The 12,961-nt window shown below is 34.9% G+C and overlaps 1 protein-coding gene across 2 annotated transcripts in view; it reads right to left on the bottom strand.

Annotated features, from left to right (window-relative positions):
• The window catches only part of LOC117110549 (integrator complex subunit 1-like), a 41,350-nt gene that overhangs the window by 24,302 nt on the left and 4,087 nt on the right, over positions 1–12,961 (bottom strand). For both annotated transcript variants that reach the window (XM_033253301.1, XM_033253302.1), the window contains exons 4-18: positions 12,796–12,933; positions 12,265–12,430; positions 11,450–11,564; positions 10,742–10,925; positions 10,027–10,172; positions 9,295–9,436; positions 8,043–8,225; positions 4,925–5,036; positions 3,793–3,907; positions 3,388–3,465; positions 2,716–2,879; positions 1,992–2,088; positions 1,217–1,308; positions 939–999; positions 487–562 (exon numbers count right to left, since the gene is read on the bottom strand). In XM_033253301.1, the coding sequence (XP_033109192.1) occupies positions 487–562; positions 939–999; positions 1,217–1,308; positions 1,992–2,088; positions 2,716–2,879; positions 3,388–3,465; positions 3,793–3,907; positions 4,925–5,036; positions 8,043–8,225; positions 9,295–9,436; positions 10,027–10,172; positions 10,742–10,925; positions 11,450–11,564; positions 12,265–12,430; positions 12,796–12,933 (1,869 nt within the window). The remainder of the gene's footprint in view (positions 1–486; positions 563–938; positions 1,000–1,216; positions 1,309–1,991; positions 2,089–2,715; positions 2,880–3,387; positions 3,466–3,792; positions 3,908–4,924; positions 5,037–8,042; positions 8,226–9,294; positions 9,437–10,026; positions 10,173–10,741; positions 10,926–11,449; positions 11,565–12,264; positions 12,431–12,795; positions 12,934–12,961) is intronic.

The following is a 12,961-nucleotide window of genomic DNA, read 5'->3' as shown; positions in this document are numbered from 1 at the left end:
TAGTGGTGCTGCTTTTGCTAACTCTTGGTGTATATTGGTGCTGCTTCATTAACTCCTGTTATATTAGTGGTGCTACTTTAGTTAACTCTTGGTGTATATTGGTGCTGCTTCATTAACTCCTGGTATATTAGTGGTGCTACTTTAGCTAACTCTTGGTGTATATTGGTGCTGCTTCAGTTAACTCCTGGTATATTAGTGGTGCTGCTTTAGCTAACTCTTGGTGTATACTGTTGCTGCTTCATTAACTCCTGGTATATTAGTGGTGCTACTTTAGCTAACTCTTGGTGTATATTGGTGCTGCTTCATTAACTCCTGGTATATTAGTGGTGCTGCTTTCGCTAACTCTTGGTGTATATTGGTGCTGCTTCAGTTAATTCCTGGTATATTAGTGGTGCTACTTTAGCTAACTCTTGGTGTATATTGGTGCTGCTTCAGTTGGTGGGTGTTGAAGTAAATGTTAAAATAAAATTTTTTTAAATACATCACCTGTAGCTCCCTGTTATGAGCATCCTCTGCAGATCTCTCATCAGATGCGTTTGTTGGTGGTGGGTAGGTGTAGTTACTGTAATATGAAATTCATTAGATATTACAATTCGTTTCATTCCGGATTCACTAACAAGAAACCGAAAGCTGGGCACTCACTGACTCTGATGGTCATCAGCCAACAGGATTCTGTACTGAACGCAAGGTCACACCCATGTGCAATGGAGCATTTTTAATGACGATCTGTTTAGAATGCCAAAGACGATTTGTTCAGAATCCCACTGACAATCAGTTGGATTAGTCGGCGGACGGTTTATCAACACAGTGAGTGAATGGGCTAGTTTCAGTAGTGAGGAAAAACATTAAAATTCAAATGACGATCTAAAAAGAAATAAAATCTTCCACTACAAAATTAATTTAACTTATTTTTGCCAAAAAAGCAACATTTAACTCACTTTGTCATAACCATCTCCATAAAACATTTAAGCATTGGATAATTGTCCCATCCAATACGACCTAGAATTTAAAAGAAAAAGACAAACATAAAAAAACAAACATCAAATAACACTCCAAAGAATCCATGCGTTTTCCTATTACCAAGTATCGCTCTCGCTGCATGTTTACAATTGATACCCACTATAATACATCACCTGACCTACATAGCGAAATGTTTCTATTGGCAGCACACCGCAGCAGCACTGCACACAAACCACAAACCAGGATATTCACTCACCAATACTACTTGGATTGAAAGCAGCAATAATGACAAGCAACAACCATCCTTTCCAATACAACTTGGATATAGCAAGGCTTGGCGGTTGAAATCTACGCAAAAACAAACCAACATCAGTCATTAATTACTTGAAACGAGAAAAAAAAGGCATGACACTTAAAGGATAGATGGCAAAATATTCACTCATCTATTTGAAGGACTATTTACACAGAGAGTTGGGTTACTGGCACTTTTTTTACTTTAGTTATATTTTATTTTTATTTATTTGTTGATTGTGGGACTGCATCTGCGGCAGAAGCTCTGGCCGAAGCCTTCAGCTTTCAAGTTGGCCTAAAATTTGGAAGAAAAAGAGAGCAAAAACAGCGCGCGACAGTTGCAAAACTATTTTGTCGTGTAGTGCAATCCATTTACACAGCACATGACAACAGCCATAATGCAAAGAAAACCTCAGTGGTTGGTTTTGAAGACTAAATGCTTAACGAAGCTTTACCAGAACCAAAGATTGGTAAAGATGTCTTTTCCAGCGCGACAGCTTTTGCAAATAGAAAATTTGATTCGTCTGTAATGCAATCGGCAAAGTTTTGAACCAGGTTGAACATTCCCGACGCCTGTCGGCGACTGTTGCCAATACGGTGAGCGCTTATATAGAAACCTAGCTTCAGGATTCTATCCACATTCCAGCATCAGTGACTAGAAAATGAGAACTGACTTTGTAATATATTCTTTTTTTCCGAATTATTTTCCACATTTTTATTTTCTTTATATTATACTTTACCCCTGTGGCAATGCTATGTTGTCAGGGTGATGATAAGCACTGAGATCCAACACAAAGTCAATTAACTGTTTTTTCTCCACATGAATACAGTTGTAATCTGTATAAATAATTAAAACAAAATTTAACTGAAATATTTTTATTTGAAACAATGATTAACTTAATACATACAGGATGGAAATGAATTTAAGTTGAGTTTTTTAAAAGATGGTTTGAACCAGAAGCACAAAATATACCTGTACTCCTAACCTACTAAACTAAAACCTTCTCTGGTGTAATTCAATTTAAAACTCCTTTTACAATGTTTTCAACTGTGAGAAGGCTTCTGATTAAAAGGTTATATCTTTTATAATCCATTTCTGTTTTAACTTTTAAATTAATAAAATCAACTTAAATAAATATGACTTTAACCATAGGTTTCATGGTTGGCAATGAGACCTACTGTACAACTAGGCCTTAATGCGATTTACTAAGTAGAAAGTAAGACTTTCTATCTGGCTTACAAATAGTGGTGTAAATTAAGAAAAAATTAATAATGCTTTTCAATATTAAAGTTAACATTTACTCAAGTTCCAAAATGCAGCAAATTTAAAGAGTTTTACAACAGTAAAATTTCATCAAACACTGCTCCCTACCAGTTAGTTCTCATTTTAAAATCACCAGCTATACGAGTAATTTGGTGTAATAATTTTTACTTCATACAAAATAAAACTGACATCTTACGTACCAAAAGTTTTTATCACCCCAGCAACGGCCCGTTTGACAATGAAATCAATGATGTCAAATGCTTCCTGGGCGGGGACAGGCAACTGATTCAAGCCCATTAAAAGCAGGCGTATTAACGTGTCTTCCTCAACTGGAATACCTTGAAAGAACAGGTATGCCATGACTCTAAATTATAATATAAAACCAGTTTAAAATCTTTGTTAAATACAAAAAAATGTTCACAAATAACTTCAGCGATGGGAAAGTTGTGTTGTTAAGTGATAGGCCTGATCAAATGTGCTACACTATAAAGGTTAAAGGTTATTCATTTATATTGTGAAAAATATGAAGTCTCTATGCGTAAAACAAGTGAGCAAAAAAAAAGGAAATCCAAGCCAGCACCCAAATCACAGTATGGGGATATGCCCTCGTCGCGGAGCAGGGATCTATCAAAATGTATCTTGTCCAGTACCAGTTGAGCCATCCCAGTGATAGTGATTACTTGCTACCTGTAAGCATTTAGGGACAAGTAACAGTGCTTCTGAAATTTCTTTGTCAGTGATGCTAAAATAAAAACTGAAGCTTAATAGTAAGGCTAAAATGTTATGATTAAAAGATGACGCTAAAAAGTGAAAATAAAATGTGAAGCTACACTGTACAATGTGATGCTAAAAAGTGAGATAAAAAAACTTACGATCGCTCAATTTCTTGAGGCCAGTTGTCCACCTTACAATAAGACTCTAAGGCATCCATTAAAAGAACTTTACGTAAACTTCAAGACAAAAAGTAAAAATAACATTGTAAGCAGGCATAAAAATGATATCAAATGGATGGTGTAGCTGTGTTACTAAGAATTAATGTTAGGATGCTTTTAAATTGTTGATGTATATTAAATATCTAGTACAAGATTTTTTGTCATTTTTATTGTTCTTTGGACCAAATAAATGAAATGAAGGTGTAATTAAAGAACAAACTTACCTCATCAATGACATCTCCCAAACCCCATCATGGCCACAAAGTCATGAAAAACAGGGGAAAATACAATAGTCTCCTCCTCCTTTTGGAAGGATATCAAATAAGATTAAAACATTTTACTTACCATGGCAGAAACGTTGTTTGAATATTCTGATACATCTTGGGAACCACTGTGTGAAGCCACCAGACTGCGTCACGATGGATCTTCGACACAACTTTCCTGACGTTTCTTAAAATGTCTGTAAAACATGCATCATTTAATCACTTTTAACTACTGATAATACATCCACACCAAAAACTCCTAAAAATACACACTTTCCCCAGCCACTCCCCAAAATCATGCTCAAGTTTTTTTTAAATCACCTAAAATCACCTTATTTAGCGAGCTACGTGTAGCACTCCTCACTCTATTATCAACATCCAACTTAAACTTTGCACCCCCACATCTAGATGTGTATAAGAAGACTACTAAATACAGCACTGGATAGAATACAGTTATAAATAATATATACTTATATCTTATATTCAACCCCAATAACTTGATTACTTGAATGGTGTTCTTATCAAGACCATATTAGTAAAATTGGTAAAAATGTAGAAAAAAATAATAAAACACAATGTAATAATAAAATATCCAAAACAGAAGGAAGACAATTAAAAATTCTTAGAAATCATCATACAGTAAAGACAAGGTGTGCAAACTGTCAAAGTTGTACAAGCAGAGAATCCATTAAGATAACATAAACTGTTTGAATTGTCAATACTTGGTGGTTCAATACTAAATACTTCATATTGGCTGAAATTAAATGTTATAGATAAAAACTCAGTAAATCAGTAAATGTATTGTAAATGTTGATAGTGAAATTGACAAAATTACCCCCAGTATATTTAAATAAAAGTTTGGAAACTTTATCTGGGTGGTCTAATTAAATTGGAATCTAAAGACCAATCTATTTTTTGTATATAGTTGTTAAAGCAAAAAAGAAAATTAAAATAATATTCATGTTTGAATGGTAAATATATTTGTGAAGTTGGGTGGCTGAGGGCTTCATGCTACATGTAGTAGTGATTAGGTTCACTTTGGAAGTCCTGTCTGACCACCCAGTGGATTGTTTTGTAAATGTTTTGTTTTGGCAAAAAAAAAAAAAAGAATAATATTAAGAATAAGAAATCTCATTGGAAGTAAGTTACTTAAAAAGTGATAATGCCACAATTTTTAATTCCATCAAGTAATATGTAGGTCCCCTTTTGCTTACCTTTACTGTCTGGGTTATTGCGGCTGTCCTTGGCTTCTTTGACAGTTGGTGAAACAGCCAACACCATAATAGACAACGACAGCAGGTCAGTTGTGCTTTGTAGCATTCGCTCCTGATGAAGCAAACAATTTCTTGATTATATATTTTAAGCATCAAAAAAAAAAGTTGGTAGATCCATCAATTAAGAGAGTAGATGTGCTAAATGTGTAGTCTTACCACGAAATGAGACGCATCGTTGGTGAAATCATATTGAGATATTCACCATAATAGGTCAAAGGCAACATTTTTTACAAATATTTTGATTTTAATGTTTTTGAATAACTTGATACTTATATTTTATGATTGTGTACTTTTTAAGTGAATTTTCTTACTAAAACAGTGTTCTCTGCGCATATTCTGTAATTCTTTTACTATTATTTGTACAGGTTAGTTTATCTTTGAGGTCGAATTTCTCAAAACCTGGTTCTCATACACCAAAACTTTAAATGCTAACATCTCTGGATCTATTTATCCTAGGGAAGCCATTCAAAGATATATAACTACCTTAGCAACCCCAGATTAAGTGGGCTAATAGTGCATATGATTTCTCTACTAACTCAGAGCAGATGGGGCTATATCCTTAACAACCCGAGAGTACTGTAGATTGGTCTACATGGTTACCATAACAACCCAGAACAGATGGTGCTATTGTTTCCTTAACAGCAACAGAGCAGATGGGGCTACGATTACCGTAATAACCCCAAACAGACGGTGCTATATGATACCTTAACAACCCCAGAGTAGATGGGGCTACATGGTTACCTTAGCAACCCCACAATAGATGGGGCTATACGGTTATCTTAACAACCCAGCACAGACGGTGCTATATTGTTACCTTTGGCGAGACTTTTTTTATTCCTTGATAATGAAAATATAATTTTATTGGTGATTGTATAATAGGATGGTTAAATGCTATAAATTTATATAATTAGAAAGAAATATACATATCTTATCTTTGAAGATTTCAAGGCAGTGGAGGGCATAATAAAAATATAGAAAAACTTTTACTTTTTTTCTGAAATTTCCACTTTTTCGTGGCGGCGGGTGCGCTAATTGGCCAAAAATAAAATTTGATTTTTATTCGAAACCATCAATATTTGCAGTTGACGAGTTCGCTAAACAAGGTATAAAAAAAGTCTCGCCTTAAAAACCCAGAGAAGATGGGGCAATATGGTTACCTTAACAACCACAAAGTAGATGGGGCTATATGGTTACCTTAACAACCACAAAGTAGATGGGGCTATATGGTTACCTTAACAACCACAAAGCAGATGGTGCTATATGGTTACCTTAACAACCACAAAGCAGATGGGGCTATATGGTTACCTTAACAACCACAAAGCAGATGGTGCTATATGGTTACCTTAACAACCACAAAGCAGATGGGCTATGCTATATGGCTGTCTCTTATACACATCTAGATGTGTATAAGAGACAGGTAATAACCCCAAACAGACGGAGCTATATGATACCTTAACAACCCCAGAGTAGATGGGGCTACATGGTTACCTTAGCAACCCCACAATAGATGGGGCTATACGGTTATCTTAACAACCCAGCACAGACGGTGCTATATTGTTACCTTTGGCGAGACTTTTTTTATTCCTTGATAATGAAAATATAAATTTAATGGTGATTGTATAATAGGATGGTTAAATGCTATAAATTTATATAATTAGAAAGAAATATACATATCTTATCTTTGAAGATTTCAAGGCAGTGGAGGGCATAATGAAACTATAGAAAAACTTTTACTTTTTTTCTGAAATTTCCACTTTTTCGTGGCGGCGGGTGCGCTAATTGGCCAAAAATAAAATTTGATTTTTATTCGAAACCATCAATATTTGCAGTTAACGAGTTCGCTAAACAAGGTATAAAAAAAGTCTTGCCTTAAAAACCCTGAGAAGATGGGGCTATATGGTTACCTTAACAACCACAAAGTAGATGGGGCTATATGGTTACCTTAACAACCACAAAGCAGATGGTGCTATATGGTTACCTTAACAACCACAAAGCAGATGGGCTATATGGTTACCTTAACAACCACAAAGCAGATGGGCTATATGGTTACCTTAACAACCACAGAGCAGATGGGGCTATATGGTTACCTTAACAACCACAGAGCAGATGGGGCTATATGGTTACCTTAACAACCACATAGCAGATGGGGCTATATGGTTACCTTAACAACCACAGAGCAGATGGGGCTATATGGTTACCTTAACAACCAGAGCAGATGGGGCTATATGGTTACCTTAACAACCACATAGTAGATGGGGCTATATGGTTACCTTAACAACCACAGAGCAGATGGGGCTATTTGGTTACCTTAACAACCAGAGCAGATGGGGCTATATGGTTACCTTAACAACCACAGAGCAGATGGGGCTATATGGTTACCTTAACAACCACAGAGCAGATGGGGCTATATGGTACCAAAACAACAACAAAGCAGATGGGGCTATATGGTTACCTTAACAACCACAGAGCAGATGGGGCTATATGGTTACCTTAACAACCACAGAGCAGATGGGGCTATATGGTTACCTTAACAACCACAGAGCAGATGGGGCTATATGGTTACCTTAACAACCACAGAGCAGATGGGGTTATATGGTTACCTTAACAACCACAGAGCAGATGGGGCTATATGGTACCAAAACAACCTAGAACAGATGCAGCGTGTAAGGTGTTGGACTTCTGATTGTGAAATTGGGAGTTCGAGACCGGCACTCATCGCATTGCTTGTGTCCTAGTGCAAGGCACTTTACTTACATTTGCCTATCTCCACCCAGGTGTATAAATGGGTACCTAGTAGGATGATGTGGCATTGCAAGTATTAGCCTGTTCGGAATTAAATTGCAAGCACGACTAGTAATACTCCCAGGGAGTGGAAGATGTGGCACTTTGTGCTGGTTTGATTATGGAACCGATGACCAGGGGTAATAATGACAACATCACCACACCATGTATCCCTTTAATTGGCAGAAGTCGCAGTATAAATCTCTATATTATTATTATTATTATTATTATTATTATTATTATATGTTTATACCTTCTTAATTATAAAGTACTGTACCTTAATTTGTTGATCTAAATCAATAAATGTTGAATCAAGACGTTCTTTCATCAGTCCACGACAAAATGCTGGCATATCAATTTCATAACGTAGAGAGCGGACAATTTCCCGGAATAATGCTCGTACAGCCCGCAAGTAATCATCCCTGTTCATCAACAGCTCTTGGAATACATTTGCCAGACACTGAATGGAAGAATAAAAATCGAAGCACTACAATAAACATGTATTACAGAATCTAAATTGCTTTCTGTTATTTCTTGTTTCTTGATATTGACTGTAGCAGTTAGTGTACAATGGCATATATGAGCTATCATTGATATATCAACTATCATCAATACATCATATACATACAAACTTTAATGGATATAGCATGGACATACAAACTATAATAGATACATAAACTATCAGATATATCAAGGATATATAAACTATCCTTGATTAGAAAGTATAATACATACTCCAAGTATTGAAATACACGCCATCGTGTTGGGATTCTACGGAAGCTTAAAGTGACCTTCCGAGTTTCCGAGTTTCCAAGATAATTATCTTGGAAACATGGAATAAACACTTATTAAGACGTCTTTCCGAGATAATTTATCTCGGAAAGACGTCTTCAAAACATTACCTCTAGTAGGTGACATAGCAGTGATTTAAACAAAAGATCAAAAGATTAAATCACTGCTATGTCACCTACTAGAGGTAATGTTTTGATTGGTTAAACACTTTTGGTACTAGTGCATATAAGCTTGCTAATATGGATAATTTTTTCATTCCTGATGATGACATACTTAATGTCGAAATATTGAATCCCAACACGATGGCGTGTATTTCAATACTTGGAGTATGTATTATACTTTCTTATCTGAGATTAATCAGTGGACCTTTCGGCTATCCTTGATTATTAACTATGCTTCACCTATGGTTCTGATGGTGGAACAATTCTTCTAGGATAAGGACTATAAACCGTAGGCCCAGTGTACATGATGGCTCATGTGCACTATAATGAACACAGTACATCTTTCAAGACGAGTAGTGGGCTAACCAAGTGTACTGCTTAATACAACCCATGTTGGGGACAGAAAAGAGATAGCTGGTACTGTTTTACAGAGTATTTCAGACATGAAGAGACTCTTAGGGAAGAAAAAGAATGTTACTGTACGAGCTAGTCCACTCATCAAGCACTTTGAGTAAAAAGCGCTATATAAATCAAACTACATTACATTACATGTGGCCTTTGAGGCAGCACTCTTACGTTAGCACTTGCTTCTGGTGAGTGGCTGAAGAGGGTTGACAACACCACCATATTGTTTGGGTTTCTGGCACTTGATAACTCATTGTAGATAACATGTTTTATAACGATGCTCAAATTTTCAGGATCAAAGTCAACAAGCTCCCTGAATTAAAGAAATGAACAGTAATAACTAGATTTAAATATTTTCAACTGCATTCAATAGGTTTAATTTGTGAGGGAGATTTGGATGAATTTGTTTATTTGTTGTTATAAATTTTATGTGTTTTGTTTTCTTTATGTGTGAGCTTTCCGTGTATTACAATGCACGGGTCCTTTCCTTTCCATGTTTTTCCTGCAGTTTTTGAATATTAAAACATCTGTATCTCATTCATCATTAACAAGTTTTTTGCCCTTTTATGAAATACACAGAAATTTATTGCAGTCTCAAATCAAATCAAAATTAGAGTTCAACAAAGGTGGAAAAAAACATTTAAAAAGCATCACATACTAGAAACATACAAATTTTTAAAAAATACAATTAATTTTTTGCGTCTTAGAGAAATCAGTTTTACTTAAAATTTAAGTTAATACTTAGATGCACATGGCCTGATGAAGCTCAGTCTGTCTGAACTAAATATTGGTTGTTAATGTTTTACTGTCCTTATATAGGTAAAAAATTGTATAAACATTTAACTAAACGAGGTAGCTACCTTGAAGGGTACCGGTAAAATAACTTGAATAACGAGAACTTACTTGATACACGCCATGTAGTGACTTACGAGTTGCTTGGTCTTCATGCGTATTTTGATTAGATGGCTAATAAGATCGCGGTCACTTGGGTTTTTTCCGCTGCAGTTCATACATATTGACATCAACACTTCTTGCGCAAGTCTTGTAATCTATCAATCCAAAGGATTACAATGATAAGGAAGAGATGGTGCAGGACAATTCTCAAACTAGGGGTTGCGACCCAAAATTGGGTCACTAAATACATGATAAGTTTGCAAGATTCTTTTAAGACTGGTTAAAATAAATTTTTATATATGGCTAAAATTTGCTATAATAAAGAGAGCACATCATTTCTAAGCAACATTTTAAAATTTTACTTCCATTTTGTTTACTAGTCATTGAGACATTTGTCTATTTTTTTACATATCTCAAAATGGGTTGTGGCTTGTTTGTGTCCTTGGCCAAAAGTTTAAGAACATCTGGTATAGGACAAATTTTGTACATATAATTGCATTTGAATAAATTAAAAATTAATAATGATCTTTTCTTGTTTTTTATACTTAAAGAATATATACCATTTTATCTGTAGTTTAAATGTCAGATCTCATTATATGCCAAATTTCATGTTATACTACTGTATCTTTATAAATCTTTAAAAATTAAATGAAAAAAAACCAGGAGAAATAAAAAAAAAGAAAAACATTCATAAATCTTCGATTGGATATATAAAACAATTCACCTTTGGATTCTGTAGCCACATCTCCAGTCGCTGCACCACGAGTAATCGAACCTCCGTCAAACCAGCAGTCACCGTCAACAGCCTCAGCAGGTTGCGTGGAATATCCATCGCCTGTCGACGCGCCAACTGTTCTTTCAACAAATCCACAATATATTTGTCAATACTGTTTGCAATCAGGCTGTACCTATATAATAGACATTATACAACAATTATATATTTAAAAAAATCATACAGTATACAATTTGCATTAATTGTAGCACAATATAACTTGGGCTGGCAAAATAAACAAACAAAAATAACCAAAAAATGGATCAATCTTATATCTTTCAATAAGTTTTTAAGGGAAATTTTTATAAATAAATTACAAATGTTAATAGATTCTATGAGACTAAACTTGGACCTGTAAAGTTAATAGATTCTCCAAACCATAGTGGAGCTGAGGCAAGAAAATTTATGATTTTGTCACCTATAGATGGCCAGAAATGGCGCTCTCAAACCTATATATAATTATAATTTTCCTTTTATTCCATTTATTTAATTATAATTTGGAAATATTTAGGGGAGCCTAGGCCGGCTTGGCCACCTACACCCGCTCCACCACTGCTGGGTTTGTATTCAATAGATTCTACCATACTAACAATGGGCTTGTAAAGTTTCTACCAGAATAACACTGGGCTTGTGTTAAGTTAATAGATTTACCAAACTTACCTTGGGCTTGTAAAGTTGATAGATTCTTGTGAAGTCAGGGATTCTGTAACATCTGCCGCAATACTATCGCCAGCATCAGACACAGCATCACCATCATCATGAGAAGGACTAGCACCTTTCAAAAGAAAACATATCAAACATCTAAACTACTATATTATCGGCAAATGTGTTTATTGTTATTTACTTACACAATATTTTGTGAGAGTAGTTCACCCAGCCAGAGCTGTTCAATTGGCACGGTCAGTACATAAAATAAAAGCCAATAGAATATATATAATGTATATAATTAAAGCTAGACCTACAACACTTAACAGATTTATTATTATTATTATTATTATTATTATTATTATTACTATTATTATTATTATTATTATTATTATTATTATTATTATTATTATTATTATTATGTTGTAATGATGTTGTTTGTACTGTCTTATAATTTTAATAAAGAGGGCCCTGAATGGGCTAAACTGGAAGGGTTACACTCTTTAAAGATGGTTGAAATAAGAAAAAATTAAAAAATAAATTAATAGAAGTCTGGAGTGATATCATCATCCCTAAAGGGACCTCAAATATGTATAAAATCTTGAAAAAATTTTATTTGGTTCATTTTACAAGTCTAGTGCATTATTTATTATTTATAACTATACAGAACCTCATAAATGTATTTTAATAATAGTGAGTTGAATAAGCTACAGAAAATGTTGCCTAAGTTTTGGAGGAACTCAGCCATTGTATGATCTGCTATGGTAAAGTCGCTAGGTAAAAAAGTGGTGTTATGTGGAGTCTTGAAGACAGGAATACAGTGTACTCACTTGCACTGGAGATATCAGGTGAACCACTCACTAATCTTGATGAAAATGGATCTATGCTTTGCGGTGGCAATCTCGTCCCAAAAGCAGTCAGCACATTGGTTATGAATTCCTTGCATTTTGGTTGGTCAACCCAAACTCTCTCTCCCAGGCTATCCTCAATATATACCTAAAATATTCAACAATAGAAGCAGTTATCAAGTGGCCGTGGTTCAAAATTTACATTTAGGTCAATGGTTCGAAACTCTGTAAAGTCAACTGTGTTCTTAGGCAAGAAACTTGATCTATGTTTGTTTGTTATGTTTACGTATAAATGGGTACCTGGTAGGTTATTGTGGCATTTGGCATATTCGATTGGGACTTATCCGTTGAGATGTTAGCCACGTCAGTACAAACCCAACAAAGTATTTCAAATGTTAAATACATATTCAACAAAAAAGAATACTTAACAGATTATCTGTTGAGCAAAAAAATTCCCGTTCAAATTTGACAATTGATTGTGTTTATTCCCGAGGTAGCAGAGAAATAACATACTTTAACAAAATCTTCAGGCCAGTTGTCTTCTTCAGAAAATGCAGTCATCAGCAGGTTACAGGCAAGTACCGACACCAACGGGTTACCTTTACTCTTGAAGCTAAGACCGATGTCACGCTTCAGCAAACTGCAGATTGACTGCAAAAGTAGACAAATTAATATATTT

This window comes from Anneissia japonica, unplaced genomic scaffold, assembly GCF_011630105.1.
Source record: "Anneissia japonica isolate Jap-2015-1 unplaced genomic scaffold, ASM1163010v1 scaffold287738_len211916_cov219, whole genome shotgun sequence".
Taxonomy (NCBI): Eukaryota; Metazoa; Echinodermata; class Crinoidea; order Comatulida; family Comatulidae; genus Anneissia; species Anneissia japonica.
Note: the sequence above shows the minus strand (reverse complement) of the source record. Positions and strands in the feature narration are given on the sequence as shown.